The 19023-nt window shown below is 37.0% G+C and overlaps 1 protein-coding gene across 2 annotated transcripts in view; it reads left to right on the top strand.

The window, feature by feature from the left end:
- Window positions 1-19023, top strand: part of KHDRBS2 (KH RNA binding domain containing, signal transduction associated 2) — a 482992-nt gene that overhangs the window by 446256 nt on the left and 17713 nt on the right. For both annotated transcript variants that reach the window (XM_080806642.1, XM_080806643.1), the window contains exon 8: window positions 16515-16573. In XM_080806642.1, the coding sequence (XP_080662768.1) occupies window positions 16515-16573 (59 nt within the window). The remainder of the gene's footprint in view (window positions 1-16514; window positions 16574-19023) is intronic.

Genomic DNA, 19023 nt, shown 5'->3' with positions numbered 1-19023 from the left:
AAACTACTTGCCTAAGTAGTCAATTTGTATTTAAAAATATGCAATAAAATATCTTTTATAAGACTCCAATAAGAAAAGCTAGGAAAAACATATTCCCTAGTCACTTGAATGACGAGTCTCCCAAGAAAACGCAAGGAAGTGTCCCAGTTAGTAACTGAAACCTGTTTAATCATTTACTGAGGTCAGGATATGTCAGTCATTTCTTCTCAGCAGATTACTTTAGAACTAGAGACACCCCTCAAAAGGAACAGGAAAGTACTGAGCAAACCATATACAATCAGAGCTTCAGAAATGGGAACTGTTAGATCATCTTAGACTCTTGAAGAACATGATGTGTTGCAAAAAGCCTAGTATTAAAGCCAGTTAAAGAGCCCAAGGTGAAATTCTGGCTTTAATGGTCGCCAAAGATACTTAGCTCCACTAAAAGAAAAAACATAAGTAACAGTTATCAACATATTTAGGGATCATAAATGTTCACAAGCATATATAACTGTCAAGGTATAACAATAAGGAGAAGTGGAGACTGTGGCAAACTGGAAAGTGTGTGCTTTGTTGAAAGCAACTATCTTCTGTTCAAGTTTAGGATACTATGGCCATACAGTTCATGTAGAGTAAAGGGCCCAGGGGATCTTAGATCTTTTTTTTTCCCCCAAAGAAAACCTGTTTTCCAGTTACTATTGCTGCAAAACAAACCATCCCCAAACCAAGTGGTATAAAATAACCATCTTTGGGGCACCTGGCTGGCTCAGTCAGTTAAGCATCTGCCTTCAGCTCAGGGTATGATCTCAAGATCCTGCGATCAAGCCCCTCATTGGGTTCCCTGCTCAGCGGGAAGCCTGCTTCTCCTTCTCCCACTCCCCCTGCTTGTGTTCCCTTTCTCACTGTCTCTCTCTCTCTCTGTCAAATAAATAAGAACAATATTTTAAAAATTTTTTTAAAAAAATTACCATCTTTATAATGCTCTTTTATACTTGAGGATTTTGTATATCAGGAATTCTAACAAAGCACAGTGGGGGTGGTTTGTTTCTTCTTCCCTTTGTCTGGAGCCTCAGCAAGAAGGCTCAAATGGTAGGGATGACTCAATGGCTGGGGTGTGGAATCATCTGGAGATTCTTCTCTCATATATCTGGCAGGTGATGCTAGATATCAGCTGATACCTAAACTGGGGCTGCTGCTTGGGATGCTCATGTAGTACTCAATGTTGCTTAGGCTTCCTCACAGCATGGCAGCTGAGAGTGCCACATATGAGTATCCCAAAGAACAAAAGAGAAACTGCATTGCCTTTCACAACTTAGGCTCCATCTGTTAGTTACAAGCAAGTTACAAGTCCAGCCAGATTCAAGAGAAAGGGTATTAGACCTCACCCCTCTCTGGGGAACTGGCACAGTTCAAGCATGGAAAATTGTATTGTGGCTGTTTGGGGAAACTATAACTAGCCACATCAGTTTTTCAGTGCACATTAGCAACTAATTTTTGAAAGTTAAACCCTCTATAGATTAAACCAAATATATCTGTAGGTAGCCACAGTCACTGTTTTCTAAATTCTCTTCTATACATAAGCAAGAAGTCAGTATCCAGAAAATGTGTCCAAGGACATGGAATTAAGGAGTCCTTCCAAATGGCTATTTGAGGGCACTCTATGGTCTGTTAAGTATGTCCTGAAATCCACGAGCAGACTGGAGACAATTAGAGAAGAAGACAGACATGCAAATAAACACGTAACATGCGATGAGCACTGTGCTAGAAGGATGTGCCAGAGGTTATGAGAGAACATAGGAGGCCATCGAGTAGAGGGTGATGAGAAAGTACCAGAAGCTTTCTGAAACAGAACTGATGCCCAGCTGTGATTTAACTGGGTAAAAAAAACTTAGCCAGGCAAAGATATGTACAAAGACAAAGAAATGAGAATATGATTCATTACTAAAGAACTACATGTCCTTCAGGTGAATCAAATTATAAGATACCTTAGGAGTGGTAGGGCAGTTATTACCTGAAATGATAGGAAAGGAACAGGAAGGCCTGGATAATAGCACTCCAGTGCAAGAAAGGAATGATTTTTGGATAGAGTTTGAGGTTGTCATCATATTTAGAAGTTGATAAAGCTGAATTTGTCTTTGGTGAGAATTATGATCATCCTTTTTTTTTTTCTTTCTTTCTTTCCTTTTTTTTTTTTGCATCAGCCTGATTTGCTCATTTGAGCTCAGCAAGTTCTCTATTAGTTGCTATTCCATCCTTTTCCCGAATGATCTGTCTGCACTTCCATTGCTTTCTTTGGTTTCTAAATCAATTTGCTCTTAAAAAACAAAAACAAAAACAAAAACAAAACAAAACAAAACCTCCAGGTCTTACTTTTTGTAGCTAAACACGAGTAATGAGAGAAGGGAGGTATTTTTCTTGAAACACCTGTGGTCGAGATGGAAAATATGGACTTTGTGATCTTTAAATTATAGAGTGGGAAAAAAACAAAAACAAAACATGACACTTTAACTCCTGGGGTACCTCAGAAAAGGGAACAGAATTTATCTCAGATGCATATGGAATAGAGCCAAAATAAGATACAGATATTAGTAAGTCTCCATAACTAGATTTCTTTTAATAATAATCTCAACATCCTATTTTACTGTTTCATTAAGGTTATTATTTATTAAGGACCTTCTATTTTCTAGGTGGTAGAAGGAGAATAATGAACTCTATGATATATTTAAGGACAGGATCACAATTCTATAGTTACAATACTGTGGACCAGATATTTCATATTCAGAATGGTTTATATTTTATAAGGGCAGTACAATGCATATATTATTATTGCATCTGTGCCACAAATATATATTAATATTATGGCATTGAAATAAATGAGTGACTATAGTAGGCAGGACATAAATAGCTATACATAATTTATCACTCTAGGTAAGAATTTTGTTGCCTAATAATTTCGGACACCCAATTTAAGAAAAAAAACTTTGATTTCAGAGTTTTTGAATTTAGAATTCAAGTATAAATAATTGTGGATTTGTATTATATAATATTCAGTAAGACTGAATTATAGAAGATGTGTGGAAGAAGCAAAGAGAGGAGTCAGAAGGACTAGTCAGGGAACACTCGACCATTTCTAAAGGAAGTAAGTTTCTAATAAAAATAATAACCATAATACAGAGCAGCTGCTATATTAGGCACTTTATAACATGATCATATGAAGTAGACAGTTTTATCCTTATTACAAATAAAGAAACTAGGTTTAGAATGTTTACTTTGCCCAGGACTAGACAAGGTTTGAACTGATTCCTGTCCAATTTCAAAGACTGAGCACTTTGTACTAATACTATATTGCTTCCCAAACACTTCATTTTGTTTTTTAACACCTCATCTTATTAGGAAATTCTCAAGCTGAAGTAATATCTTCTTCCCTGTAATCTCCACTTATATGCATTGATCAGTAAGCAGCTTGTGAAGCTACACATAATAAATCTAATTTTGATATACCTGTCAGCTTTTCTTTATAAAGGTAATGTCCCTCTATCAATATCCACAATATGATAGAGTGCTTTTTTTTATTATTGTGTTATGTTAGTAAGCATACAGTACATCATTAGTTTTTGATGTAGCGTTCCATGCTTCATTGTTTACGTGTAACACCCAGTGCTCCATGCATTCTTGGCTACAATTCTTCATCCCCCGCCCCCATGTGTGATTGTTCAGTATCTCACAAAAGACGTAGATTGTTTTCCTGACTCCTCACTATTCCATATCTTGCTTTGACTAATACAATAATGTCACATCTTAAGCCTATACATTAAGAGGACTAGGCGTTTCCCATTTGCTCTCTTCCTATTGCCATGAGAAGAGCTTCTCTAGGTAGCTATTGCGCCCTTAGTCTGAGTTCCGTAATGAACACATGGGCAGTCTAAACCTCAAGGCCAATCCCAATTCCACCCAAGCTTGGAACAGAGCCCCCATTGAGCCTAGATTAGCAAACCTCTAGCCTAACAAAAACACGTGCATTGTCTCATATTGTATGATGATAATATTTTGCGATTGTTTTTTAAGCAACATTATTGTACCAGTAACAAGCCAGTGTCCAGGATCAGGGCCCACATAAACATGGTTTTCCTCAACTGTTCTTGGTTCATCATGATTCCCATTTCACTAATTACTCTAGTTGTTCTCTCATAAAACCACTGCAGTTGTCCAGGCACCCATCTGAAGTGTGGCACAATGATCTTGAGGCACATTATATCAGATGAGAGTTGACCAGTGCAAAGATACAGCACCATTATATCATTTGTAATAATGCTTCTTACTTTACTTCTATATCATCCTACCATGTGATTTTCTTTTTTTTTTTTTTTAGATTTGATTTATTTATTTGAGAGAGAGGGAGAGACAGATATAGTGAGAGAGAACACGAACAGGGAGGAACAGGGGAAGCAGACTCCCTGCTGAATGGGGAGCCCGGTGGTGCAGGGTTCCATCCCAGGACGCTGGGATCAGGACCTTAGCCGAAGGCAGAGGCTTAACTGACTGAACCACCCAGGCACCCATACCATGTGGTTTTATTAAGTGGCTATGTCACATTATTGGGTTTTATTTAATTTGTTTTCAACTGGAAACCTAGGTTCTCCCTAAATGAACTTCTGTCAAGCCAGTTCTAACACCATCCTGCATCTTTGCAATTGATTTTTTTAACCTAAATGCAGACATGTACATTTATCTCTGTGACATTTCACCTTGTTGTTTAGGCCTTCTTTTGTTGATTTGGAACTACTTTTTTGAATACTAATTCTTAAAATCAGAATAGTAGCTATACATCTTAGCGTATCTTGTACTTCTTTATCAAGTACCTTTCAAAAAATTTTTTTTTTAGAAAACAGAGTACCAAAGACATAGCTCAGTAGCAACCTTTAAATTGACATTGACCATTAATTAAAATTCTGTGAGAATAGTTATAAACAGCCACAAATCTACTTGGCAGAACTGTCAGGCAGCTTAGAAACTATTCACAAAGAAATTATGTATTATTTTAAAACTACTCATTCATTTACTCAACAAGCATTCATTGAATGTCACTATTCTGCACCTACGTATTCAAAGCAAATAAGGCAGATCCTGGATGTCTATTTATTCACAATTAGTGTAGTTTTGTGTGTGTGTGTGTGTGTGTGTGTGTGTGTTGTTGTTGTTGTTGTTGTATTTTTGGTTTTGTGGTTTTGTTTTTTTTGTTTTGTTTTGTTTTACAAAACATGATCCTGGACTTCTGTATAAGAAACACCTGCAAATGAAATTATAGATCTTGGGGCCCCTGCTGAGGACAGCTGATTCAGAATCTGAAGAGTGGGGGCTCAGGAATCTGTATGTTTGTTACAGTATCCTTCTGATCGTATGCACATTAGCTACTGAGAGTCACTGTGCTAAAGGAAGAGACAGATTTTAAAGAACATTCTGGAACAATCACAGCTGATCTACATGAAAATGTCTACAAGGTCTTACAGAAGGCAAGTGGGAAGGGGTAACACCTTACCTGGTTAACACTTTAATAAGAAGCCAACCACTGAGCTGGATCCCAAAAGGACAGTGGATACCTTCTTAGGTGAAGAAGTAGAGGAAGTCCATTTAAACAGAAGGATGCCATGGTCGGAGGCATGGGACCATGAAAGGAGTCATGAATTGGGAGACATTCTATTATGTTAGAGTGTGGGGTTTGGTAATTACAATGTAGATAGAAAGGGATTTGTACAGCATACTAAGGAATTAGCATTCACATTCAGGATTAGAGAAAAGAGAAACATGAAAATACACAATTACAATTCAGTTCATAGCATGCCACTATGGTGGTATACAGAGACACAGCCTCACCTGATTTAAGTTATATTTTGAGAGTTTTTGGAAGAATGTGGCTTTGTTTCCTCACATAAAGAAAAAAAATTATCAAAACAGAATCACTGTTATTAATTCATATATTCTTTACCCAGACTTGGTTTTATTTATTTAAATTTCCAAAGTCTGGTGCATGAAAACAATCCTTTAATAAGTAAAACCTGGTTCTGGAACATTATACAACAGAGGTGAGATTCCATTTATGTTTGAGTGGGGAAGAACATAAATCAGCATTAACACATAGCCATAGTGCAGCTTGCACCAATGAATTCAGTCTCAAAGTCAACTAGATTAGAGTATTGAAATAATTAGAAATTATGCTGATGTTTACAGCACTGAAATCTTACTGATACTCATAAATTATGATTCAGCCAAAAAGATAATGTGTATATAGTTGGAATTATGTCCATTTCAAACTAGGGTTCAGTAGCTTCTGTGTACTTGTACCAAGAGCATGTAACAGTTCATTTATTTGTCAGGGAGAGAGAGAGAGAGTGAGGACAGGCAGACAGAGTGGCAGAGGGAGAAGCAGGCTCCCTGCAGAGCAAGGAGCCCGATGTGGGACTCGATCCCAGGACGCCGGGATCATGACCCGAGCCGAAGGCAGCTGCTCAACCAACTGAGCCACCCAGGCGTCCCTGTAACAGTTCATTTAATAACGTCATGTATCACTGAGCCTAATTAATCAGTCAGTTGAAGGTCTTATTTATAGAAAATAATTGCTATGTTCTAATGATAATTCCATGAAATAAAACAGAAGATTAATGTTTTTGTTATAAAATTGCTCACCCTTCACTTATGTAATAAAGGGTCAAAGTAAGCAAAAAAATACAAGCCGAATTGGAAACAAATAATTAAAGAGTGTCTATAAAAAGAGACCATTTTCAGAAATGTATGTGTGCAGTGTTGAATCCAGATCAGCAAAAATATATTTAATGTATTTCTCTCTCATTTGGAGCATAAGGTTGCACTCTTAAAACACCTATTTTCTATAGATTAGATCATTGCAAAGTTGATCATAATTCTATACTAGATGTCTTATATAGATCATCTACCTTGATCATTAACCTATGAGCAGAATAAATGTGTCACTCCTCTCAAGAATAATCAGCCTGTTTTTCATCCTGTGGACATTAAATTCCATCAACTGAAACTTAAGAGGGTATGTATGGTTAATTCCTGTTTCAGAGTATTTCAAGAAGATGGAATCTCCTTCAGCATTGCGACTCTTATGAATATGAAAAAGAGAAGCTTTATGTCTATGACTTTATTGATTGGACAATTACCCATTATTAATATTTAACAAGTGCCTGCTATGTACTAGGCAATTATCATGGGGCTGTCACAGGTTTTCTCATTAATACTTGAGGTAAATATTATTATTTCCATATTAAAGGTGAAGGAATTGAAGTTCAGAGAGATTAAATGATTTGTCCAAGATGACACACTCTATGAAAATGGAAAATAGCAGTTTTCAATGTTAAGTTCAAATACTTCTCTTTCTATATTCTGTGTTATCATTTTTAGAAGAAATCCTTGTTTTCCTCCAAATGGATTAGGGAATGGACTATGAACTTTTTCTGACTCATAATGAGCTACCTTTGAGTGAGAGACTTATTTCTTTTACTTCTCAAAACAAATTGGCCAAGATAACTGCAGATGGTTATTATGTTATCTCTCTCTCCATCCATCCATCTATCCATCCATCCATGTTTAACGTATTTAGTTTACTAGTTAATTTTGGAAGACACAAATTTATATTCTATTTATACTATAGTATATATTTACACTATACTATATATTCTGTTTATACACAAAACAGCTGCTCTATAACACAATGCTATTGGCTGAACAGAATGAATGAATGAAGAAATGAATGAATGAACGAATTTGTAAAATATTTTAAAACTATTAATCCAATCTTGATGGAATGCCAAAGATACTTTAAAAATATATATGTAAAAATATATATGTATCTAAAGCATTGACCTTTTCCCTTGTTAGAACTCTGAAAACTGTTGATATTAGAGCAGGGAAAAGGGTATTTGCACTTTAGTTGAAACAGGTACACATAAAAAGGAATGTATTTCGTGTAATATTTTTGAGCACACACACACACACACACACAAAATGATCAACATATTTCAAATTTTAAAATATTTTAGGGTCACCTGGGTGTCTTAGTTGGTTAAGCATCTGACTCTTGATCCCAGCTTCAGGTCTTAATCTCAGGATCATCAGTTCAAGCCCTGTGTTGGGCTCCATGCTGAGCATGGAGCTTAGTTTAAAATATATATTTATACACTATGGAGTATTATGCCTCCATCAGAAAGGACGAATACCCAACTTTTGTAGCAACATGGACAGGACTGGAAGAGATTATGCTGAGTGAAATAAGTCAAACAGAGAGAGTCAAGTATCATATGGTTTCACTTATTTGTGGAGCATAACAAATAATATAGAGGATAAGGGTAGATGGAGAGGAGAAGGGAGTTGAGGGAAATTGGAAGGGGAGGTGAACCATGAGAGACTATGGACTCTGAAAAACAACCTGAGGGTTTTGAAGGGGCGGGGGGTGGGAGGTTGGGGGAACCAGGTGGTGGGTATTAAGGAGGGCACAGATTGCATGGAACACTGGGTGTGGTGAAAAAACAATGAATACTGTTATGCTGAAAATAAATAAAAAATTAAAAAAAAAAGAAGGTGTGGAAAAGTACAAGTTAAAAAGCTACTATGAAATATAAGTTGATATATCAAACACCTAATTGAAATGAGAAAAATGTAAAAAGAAAAAACAGAGAAGAAGCATAAGAGAAAAAATAAAAAGAAAAAGAGTTGTATCTGAAAAATAAAGAAGTTGTCAATTTAAAAAAATTAAAAAAATAAAATATATATTTATGACATATATATTTTTAAGAGAATTTTATTTCTTTAAAATTTGTTTTAATTATTTCCGTATTAGTAATGTATAAGTTTGTTTCATATGGTTTCTTTTTACACAAGTTTTTATTTACTAATGAATGCAATGATAGTGAATTCCCAATAAAGCAAATGATCATATATGTGAGCACTAACTTCTAGTATCAGAAAGATTAACTTGTATGTCTTAATTCTCCAATTTCCTTCAGAATAAAGTCCAATTTCTAAATGGAAAAATTCTTGAATGGAAAATGAAATGTATAAGATATGAACACATAATGGTGCTTAAGTAATATAAGCTATACATTTTTCGTATTTAAATCTATTAATCCCAATGTTATTGCTATTTGTGATTTTAATCTCCAAGCATGAAATTAAGAATTTTAAACTATGCATAGAGGGATTCACTCATAATTAGCAGTTATAGTATACGTTTTCTTTCCTATGTTTTTTCCTTATGACTTGATATATCATAATTGTGTTTTATATTTACCTATTCTAATAATAATTCAGAGTATTTCATGTCTAAACCCTTGAAATTAATTGGTAGCAGCCCAGTTAATATTATGTCTTCATTTCTAACTGCTATAGTATTAATCATGACAGTGGATTCAGAGACCACCAGTCATTTGCACAATTTAGTAATAAAATTCAAGCACATTTGGTTGCTTTTCAAAATGTACCAGTATGTTGCGATCATAATCTACGTGCTAGGTTTACAGCTTTGTAAGTAGCACTTTCATGGAACTTTATGAAATTTAACAGAAGGATTTGATCACCATGTAAGTGGATATAAAAATAAGGAACTACCAATTTGCAATTTGAGGATGGGAGCTGGGCTGAAAACTTACCTTTACTTGACAAATATTTCTGGAACTACAGCATAAATGCACACCATAACTTGTTTCAGCGTAAATGCTTAGGAGAGCAAATTTAAAGAGAGTTTACTTGCGTGCTAAAAATAGTTGGGGGAGCATGCTCATGTCATGATCTCAGGATCATGAGATCCAGCCCATGTCCGGCTCTATGCTGGGTATGGGGACTGCCTAAGATTCTCTCTATCCCTCTGCCCCTTGCCCCTCTGCTCACACCCTCATCCTAAAAAATTGGTAGTTATAAATAATAATTCCTATTAATACATTAATCAAGTCCTTTATCCCTTCTTCTAAAATATTACTTTGTAGTTTTTATTTTTCTTCAATTGAGAAAATAATGAATGAAGCTTTAGTTAAAATTCATCCTCATCTAGTTGTCCAGCTTCATAGACACAAACCTTCAGTCTACTCAAGAATCAAAAAGAGGTTGAGATGAAAGACCACATAGCATAAACTAAGTGCAGCCGGAATTTAGGAATGCGGGCGCTTTCATCTTCGGACCACCACAATAAGCCGTGGTGTATTCTTTTTTTTTTTTTAAGATTTTATTTATTTATTTGACAGACAGATCACAAGTAGGCATAGAGGCAGGCAGAGAGAGAAGGGAGGAAGCAGGCTCCCTGCTGAGCAGAGAGCCCGATGCATGACTGCATCCCAGGACCCTGGGATCATGACCTGAGCCGAAGGCAGTGGCTTTAACCCACTGAGCCACTCAGGCGCCCCGCCATGGTGTATTCTTAAAGTGTTTAATTATCTTTGGTGATTTTTTTTTTTTTTAAGATTCTATGTATTTGACAGAGATTACAAGTAGACAGAGAGGCAGGCGTGGTGGTGGGGTGGGGGGGGGAGCAGACTCCCTGCTGAGCAGAGAGCCTGATGGTGCGGGGCTCAATCCCAGGACCCTGGGATCATGACCTGAGCTGAAGGGAGAGGCTTTAACCCACTGAGCCACCCAGGCACCCCTCTTTGGTGATTTTTATGTCCTACCAAAGGATCAGGCAAAAATTAGGCAAAGTGTGGATCTTTTATTAAGTGCATCCTCTATTTATCCCTCACTTATACCAGTCTGGTTTGGTTACATGAACAACTCTTATACAGCAGTGTTCTCATTTATATTACGGCCAGTATCTCTTTGTAATAACTGAAGGTCCAAAGTATTTCCTTTACAAGCTTGGTTAGTCTCCGTGAGTCCCAGCTAGCCTGCTCCACCATCCGTGCGGCTTCTCCTGCCACAGGGACATGAACATCAACTGGTAGATTGTGAAGCCCTAGAGAAAATAAGGGTTGTTACGTCACAGCTGCTGGGAAAACAGCTTGATTATGATGACGATATTATTTGGTTTCCCGGACTCCACTTTTCATCCTAACTTTTTCTATTGTGTTCACTGCCATTTCATTAGTTGTTTGAGGGAATTGCTATCGGCCTGCTTGGGATAAAATACTCTTCTACCCATCAGAAAAGAACTGGAATTTTCCATCTCTGATTTTTTTCTAGTTTTACAAATGACCATTAATAAATTAATCAGATATTTCCCTGCCTCCTTTTACTCCGCTTATGCATATGTTATTTTTCCCAAATATTTATTAATGCTTATGGTCTTGATATCAGTCTTGATATCAAAAAGCCAAAATTTGTGGAGAGTTTTACTAACAACTAGATATTGTTTAATGAGTCATTGTAGCTAACATGATTTTATATATGTGCCAGTTCTTAGGAAAATCTCATCTGCTATAACCACCAGAGTAATTAAGTTCCAAATCACTAATAATTGTCATTTTAATTAACATTTCCACAAGTGTCACAATGTGTTTAGATACCTTGATAGCTATATATTTTCTAAATATAAATATAACAGTGAACCAAAAATTAAATAACCAGGTTGTGTTTATACTGAATTCATTTGTCTGCTTTTACTCACATTATTAAACAACAGAAAAATGAAACTAATGTAATGAAATAGTAGCTTTCTGAAATAATGGCATGAAAAGCTTAGAGCCAACACTACGGTCTACTTTCTCTAGCCAAACCATATATGTTTTTAAAGTTGAAAAATAATATAACAATATATAAAAATCACAGATGAACTGGTCAGTTACACTACTTTTAAACTTTTAATCTGAATTTCATTCATATCAGAAAATAAAAGTTTCATTTTTCACTGCTCCCATTGCTGTCAATATAAATAGACATCCCTTCTGAAGCATATACAAAGTTTTATAAAGATATTTATAGCAAAATGTTCTAAATTATTCATGTTCAAACACAATCGTGTCTTCTTGAATTCTTTTGCTCAATCACTTATTCATTCAACAAATATTTACTGGATGTCTGTTCATTTTTAGCAGTTGCTTTAATTGCCAACTGTATTATCAGTTACAGCTTCATTAGTAAGGAGATCCACAATTCAGTGGCCCAAATAAGAGGAAAGTTTATCTCCCTCACACATAATAAACATGGGTAAGCAGGTGGGTTCTGCTCCATGACACCATTTAGGGATCCAGGCTGGTGGAATGCTATCTTAGTTTAGATTGCTGTCACAGGATATCATACATGGTGTGGCTTATAAAACAAAGACTTATTTCCTGCAATCCTGGAGGCTGGAAGTCCTAGGTCAGAGTACCAGCATGGTTGGATTCTGGTGAGAAGTCTCTTATGGATTGCAGACCTCCATCCTCTTGTATTTGCACATGGTAGTAAGAGAACAAGAGAGCTCTCTGGGGTCCCATTTTTAAGGGCACTAATCTTATTCATAAGGGCTCCACACTCATGATCTAATTACTTCCTAAAGTCCCCACCTCCTAATACAATAACATGGGGGTTAAGATTTCAACATATAAATTTGGGGAGACAAAAAGATTTAGTTCACCACACCATCACTGGCTCCAATCATTCACACTTCCAGTCAGTTACATAAAGGTTGAAAAGAAGTAGAGGACAAAGGACTTTACTTTTATGCAAATCATTAAAAACTTTTTACTTATCATTCTATACCTGCCCACCTTCAAATATAAGGGAGACTTATCAGGGAGACTAGGAAATGTAGTCCTGAAGTGGTCAGTCTCTCTTATGGAAGAAAAGACAAATGAATTTTGGAGGGGAACCACTAGAAGTCTTCTATGTCCAGCCCTCTAGTCATACAAATACGAGTGAATACCCTTCTTCTCCTTAAAACAAAGATGCCTACTTTCTACCCAACAGAGAAAATCCAAGTTCAATTCCAATTACTGAAACCACTGAAAATCCAGGATCTCTGGGAAATATACAGACCTATATATTAGCTCCTGATTCTTTGAAGTCTGGCAACCTGTAAATGACAAAGAGATTAACGTTCCTGCTCTCAACTTTCTTCCCCATAATACCCAATATAAAGTGGTAGGAAAGGAACAGAATCATCACAATAGAAACTTCTGTTGGGAAACACTGAAGGCTCCATAGACAATAAAAATGATAAAATCTTGACAAGCTAAGACACCTAAACAACAACATTGAAATAATATTTTGGTTAGTGCATCCGGCAACCTTGGTTTTCTTTTATGGAGGTTATATCAGATTTACTGGAAGATTCTTCTTTATCCTAATTGATAAATGGTCTTATCCATAGCCACACCTGAATTGAGCCAAATATAGCATGCCCTTTTTAGGGAGTTCAAAATTTTATAGCATGCTTCCTGATTGTACATGTTCAGGGACCTGAGGATTGTTTTAGGGATCATATATGAGAGTAAATGGGACAAGATGAGGGCATTTTTGAGCAACACTCATTATCTCCTCCTGTTGGGATACAGGAACAGCTGACTTCTCTAATCCTGCTAAGCCCCAAATTTCTGAACATTCTCTCATTTTAAATTACAGAACTGACACATAAATCAGGCAGAGATAATTTCTCTTAGCAAAGTTCTATTCACTTTTGTTTTTCCTGGAAACATGGCCCATTCTTCTTTAAGTTCATGACTTTTGTAAACCTTTCTAAAGGCAGTAGGATTCTGGACAACTGAGCTTTGTTCAGCTTTTTCCTGTAGTGTCAAAATATATGCAGACCTATAGTCTACTGCTCCAAGTTTTCACAGGCAATGGCGTAACAAAGCTTATTTGCTTTCTAACTGGCTGTATTTTTTTCCTTGCACTCTCCACCCTACCTCTAAGTTTATACCCGATATTGGGGGATTTTAATGGCATTTCTACACTTCTATGTACTCCTTTCTTTGTTAGACTAAACTGTTGCAGAAAGATTCAAAGTTCAATGGCTCAAACAAGATTAAAAAAAATTTCTCCCAACAATCCCTGAGATCGGCAGTGATTTACAGTAAATCTACTCCAACAGGAGCATTTAGAGACAAAAGCTCCTCCAGTGTCGCAGTCCACAACTTCCTAAGGCAGTCTTTCTTTGCATGGTAGCTGCTAGATCATCACTTGGACTGCATGCTACCAACTGAGCAGGTGAGAGTGCACAAGTCCAAGATGAAGAGGTTGTCATAAAACTGAAAGTAACCCTCACATCTGTGCACCTCCCATGTTTCCTGGTGTAGTCACAGGGCACATCTAGTTGTAAGCATAGCTGAGGAATGTATTCATTCACTATTCAACTTTTTGTCCACGCAACGTGTTTTCCTATGGAAGAAACGAGAAGTCATATTTGGATGAGCAAAGGTATGGACTCTAGCAGAGTCTGCTACGATTGTCATCTATTATTTGGCATCATCCATTATTTTACAAATGTCTTATATGTCCTACTTTCTCCTTTTCAGAGTAACTAAAAGTTAAAACTCCCTCTTGGTGCGTATGTACCATTGATGACCCATAATAATTGGAGTTCCTTTCTCATGGTCTCTCTCACTATTTTCTTCTTCCTGTCACTTATCTTCATCAATTAAAATTAAAATTGAAATACAGTGAGACACATAGTTACAGCACCTGATAGTGGAGCTGGTGGTCTTCATACAGCATGTTGGGAAACGTTAAGCAGGCTTTTTCAGGGAAAAATTATTGATTGGGACAAAGGGAGAGAGATCAGCTGTCAATGTCTTCATTTTCTCTTCATCCCTCTAAATGGGAATGCTGCTTATTAAATCACATTCTCATGACTGCCATTTCTTGATCACCTGGGAGTCAATGTAACAACTCTCAGGAATTTGCTACATATTAATGAGGGTTCTCAATTAGGTTATATCACTTCTATTAAGCAAAGGATGCGTAAGAAGGGATAAACATCCAGCCGATAGTCAATGGCCTTAGATTTATATAGTCTCAGAGATGGGAAGAAAAACATATTGCCATGCTTTTTTCCTAGACAGTTTGCGTATATGTGTATAAACATTCTGGGCAATGAAAATTAGGTTCAGTAGCCTTCTTCTTTTATTTTTTCTAACTACTTTACACTAAAAATTGAATTAATGCATTATCAGTTGCCTCCCAGAAAGATAAAGAGGGCCAAACTTCTCTCTGTTTCTCTTTTTCACCTCTAATACATAGACCTGTATTATCTTTTTTGCTTCTTTTTCATTACTGCCAGTGAAATCTGAAGTGTTTAATATAATGAGACCTATGGGATTTCCCTGAGGGACAATGACAACCACAGAATTTTAGGCTTTTGTGTCTTTTCTTTCAACCTAACCCTTTGGTATCTGTGGCCCACCCTCAGTTCCTATACAATTTAGTATTTGATATTAAGCCATTTTTCTCATTACACTTTATGTAATTAAGAGAAATTAGTAATCTTGACATAACTTACAAATTTATTATGTATATAATATATAAATCAGAAATTAAGATTCAAGCTGAGGACATAAAATGAAGGAGCTTATTTGCAGGAAAAATACAGGGTCTTATAAATTATCAATGTGAGTATATTAATATAAGTAGTTACTGTTTATTCTGAGGACATCTCAGAAGCAAGTGGAATGGTCCAAGGAGCAGGAAGGGGTCAATTGTGTTAAACGGTGCTAATGTAAACCGAGGACCACCTCTCCACCACTAGATTTGAAATATCAAGGTACTGACAAGAGCTACGTCATTGGAGACAACAGCTTGATTGGACTGTCTTCAAAAACATACTTATAGAAGGAGAGGCAGTGAAAAGAATGAACACCTGCCTCTTTTCAAGAAATTTTACCAGAAAGGGGCAGAGAAAGGGGTAGTCATAGCCCTGTGTGGGGAAGTGAGGGTTGAGAGAGGACTCTGGGGATGAAATGCATGAATGCTAATGAGAGTGGTGCCTTAAAGGGGAAAACAGTGCAGGGAAGAGTGATGAGATCCGTAGTGAGGGAAGACTTGAAGTAACTTGAGTAAGAAATGGAGAAAGGACACCTTCTTGTCAGTTATTGAAACGGGGAAGCATCTAGTAAAATATTAAAAATAAATCGCTTATCTATTTGAGAAGGGCATGGACAGGCTGTGGAAGGGCTAGAGGAGCGTACAAATATAGTTTCAGTGTTAGGAAGTGAAGATTCTGAAGTGGATGCATATTTCTTAGGGTAACAGGGTTAAGAGCCATACACAATTGGGCAAATTGTCATCTTCTATAGCACTTTTTCTTGGAAATAGATCTTTATAACTTCCCTCTTGACAAATTTTGAAGTATTATACTTGTGTTTTAAGGGAAATTTGATTTATAAAATTGGAGGTTAGAGATAAAGAAGTTCTGAGGTGCCATGAGAAAATCATAGCACTCTTTGTCAATAACCTGTATTTTTCTTCCTGAATATTTTTTTTTTCTTTAGGATTGTGTTTGATGCCTAGAAAGTTCTCAGGATATTACTTTAGCATACATTTTGCTTTCAAATTCCATATGAGTTTCTGGGTTGATTCCTCCTGATTACAGTAGCATTGATTGCTGTCTAAATCTGTTGCAGTGTCCCTGAATACTATGACTACGGTCATGGAGTAAGTGAGGATGCCTATGACAGCTACGGTAAGACCTTTTCTTTACTAAATCTGTGAAATCAGAACATCCATCAGTCACTGACAACTCAGAAATTACTTCTTTCTACCCCCGGTTTTTACAGAAGTCCAGGCTAAACTGATTTATGTAATTCCAGGGTGAGGTCTGACATACAAGAGCCAGTACCAGAAACCTGGACAGATCAATTTTGATCAAAATTTCAAAAGCAATTAATCAAAATCATAGATCATTTTCAACAGCAACAGTGAGCATTTTGAACAGTGTCTTATATGTTCCACTGTGTCCATTGTCTGACTCATTGATTTGACAACAATGTTGTGTCTTTCCTGCTGTCACAAAGATCATTGAGGAGTAATACACAGTCAAAATATTTCAAAACGTTTAAGGGCCAAAACTGTGGCTTTCAAGTTGTTTTCTTGTAGCTCTTAGAAGTGCCATATAACGCTTGGCATAGGAATTAATAGTCAAAAACCATAAGAGACTCTTAATGTCACAAAAGAAACTGAGGAGGGCCGGGGGGAGAGGGGTAGGGAGAGGATGGTTGGGTTATGGACATTGGGGAGGGTATGTGCTATGGTGAGTGCTGTGAAGTGTGTAAACCTGGCAATTCACAGACCTGTACCTCTGGGGCTAATAATACATTATATGTTTATAAAAATAAAAAAAATTAAAAAAAGAATTAATAGTCGAATAGCATGTCATTCTATAAAATTAATTTCAAAAATACACTCTTTAATTAAAATACTACTTAATATTAATTTTAATTCAATTCAATAAGATGTATTGAGTATCCATGACATATCCATATAGCATATCACTTTTGAAAGGTAGTTTCTCGTTCCTTAAAATACATATGCAATGTCACTGCTTGTCCACCTTGAAAAAGGACACTGATTTAAATGTTTTGGGGCCCCAATTTTTGTTGAAGTAATACCAAAGCCACTCCGTTCCTCTTTACGGGGAGCCGTGGAAGACATCATGAATGCTGCCTCTGGGTTCGCGGCTCCACGCTATGCAGGTGCGGTGCTTCATGAGGGTGAAGGAACGGTCCAGACCTCGGGAGGAAAGGAGGAAGTGCGCCCTCCTTGAAACTAGTTACCTAACCGACTCGCTTCTCCGGGTGGAGTATCACGAGGCCAAGCTCAGAAACAGGAGTAGACAAATAACCCGTTCCCATGGTGACTGCCATCCATAAGCTGCTTACTTACATGTATCTTCTCATTTATCTTTTATGATAAATTGAACTATTAAGTGTTTTAACTCCATTTTCTAATGAGGAAACTAAACAACAGCGGTTAAGTCAATATGAGGGTACAGCTGTGGGACGCAGCTTCTGTTTTTAGAGTCTCATCGGTGTTTGGAATGCGATTAGTTGCTGCTACCACACACGAAGCACCTACCTATTAGGGCTCCATACTAAGCAATTTATAATGAGGATTAGAGATGATGGAAATAATCCTCATTAAGCATTCTATATATATCTACATAATCGAATCCCCACCAGAATCATACAGGGTACGCGCTCGTATTGTCATCGGAGCTTTACAAATAAGGAGCTGAGGCTCAGAGCTGGAAGTAACCTGACTGAGTTAAACAATTCACAAATGACAGCAAGAATGTGAATTCAAGCGTGTCTGGTTTTGTTGTTTGGAGTGGGGGCAGAGTTCAGTGGACCTAGCAAGAAACAACAGGATCTGGTACTTTAAACCCAAGTTTATTTTAAAGGAAGAATGTTGAGCTTAGTGAGATTTCTCTAAATCCTGCCAGCTGCTCTCCCACTAATCTAAGGGGATGAAGGTCTTCGAGAGTATTTTACAGGAAAAAATAAAGAATTAACCCAAAATGAGCACTAGGCTCACTCTCTCTCAGACTCCAGCTTCTCCAGCACCAATCAAATGAACATAATTTCCCTGCTGTGAGAGACGGGGATATTCTCCAAAATAACTGAAACATATTTTCGGAAATTATTTCACAGAAAAAATAAGCGATGGACAAGTTCGCACAGGTCTGCCTTAGTTGCTGCAGCATTCTCTTAGTTCAACGGTGCAATAAGTAAATCTGCTTTGTTGCAAGGATATTCTTAATCAAATAGGAACCAAGGGGTGCCTGGGTGGCTCAGTAGGTTAAGCATCTGACTTCGGCTCAGGTCATGATCTTAGGGTCCTGGGATGGAGCCCTGAATTGGGTTCCCGGCTCAGCGGGAAGCCTGCTTCTCCCTCTGCCCCTCCCCCTGTGTTCTCTCTCTCTCTGTCTCTCAAATAAATAAATACAATTAAAAAAAAGAAATAGGAATGAAGCCACATGCCTTGTATGATTACTTAGGATGATAGGTAAATAAGACACAACATAGGCCTTTCTTTAGTTCATTCAACTGTGTGCATATAGGTATTTACAGGCTATTGGAACATGATGACATACATCATAGACATGTTCCCTCCCCGGTTCCTACTGTCTGTTAG

Source organism: Martes martes (assembly GCF_963455335.1).
Source record: "Martes martes genome assembly, chromosome: 6".
Lineage (NCBI taxonomy): Eukaryota > Metazoa > Chordata > Mammalia > Carnivora > Mustelidae > Martes > Martes martes.
This window is presented reverse-complemented; position numbering and strand designations above follow the sequence as displayed.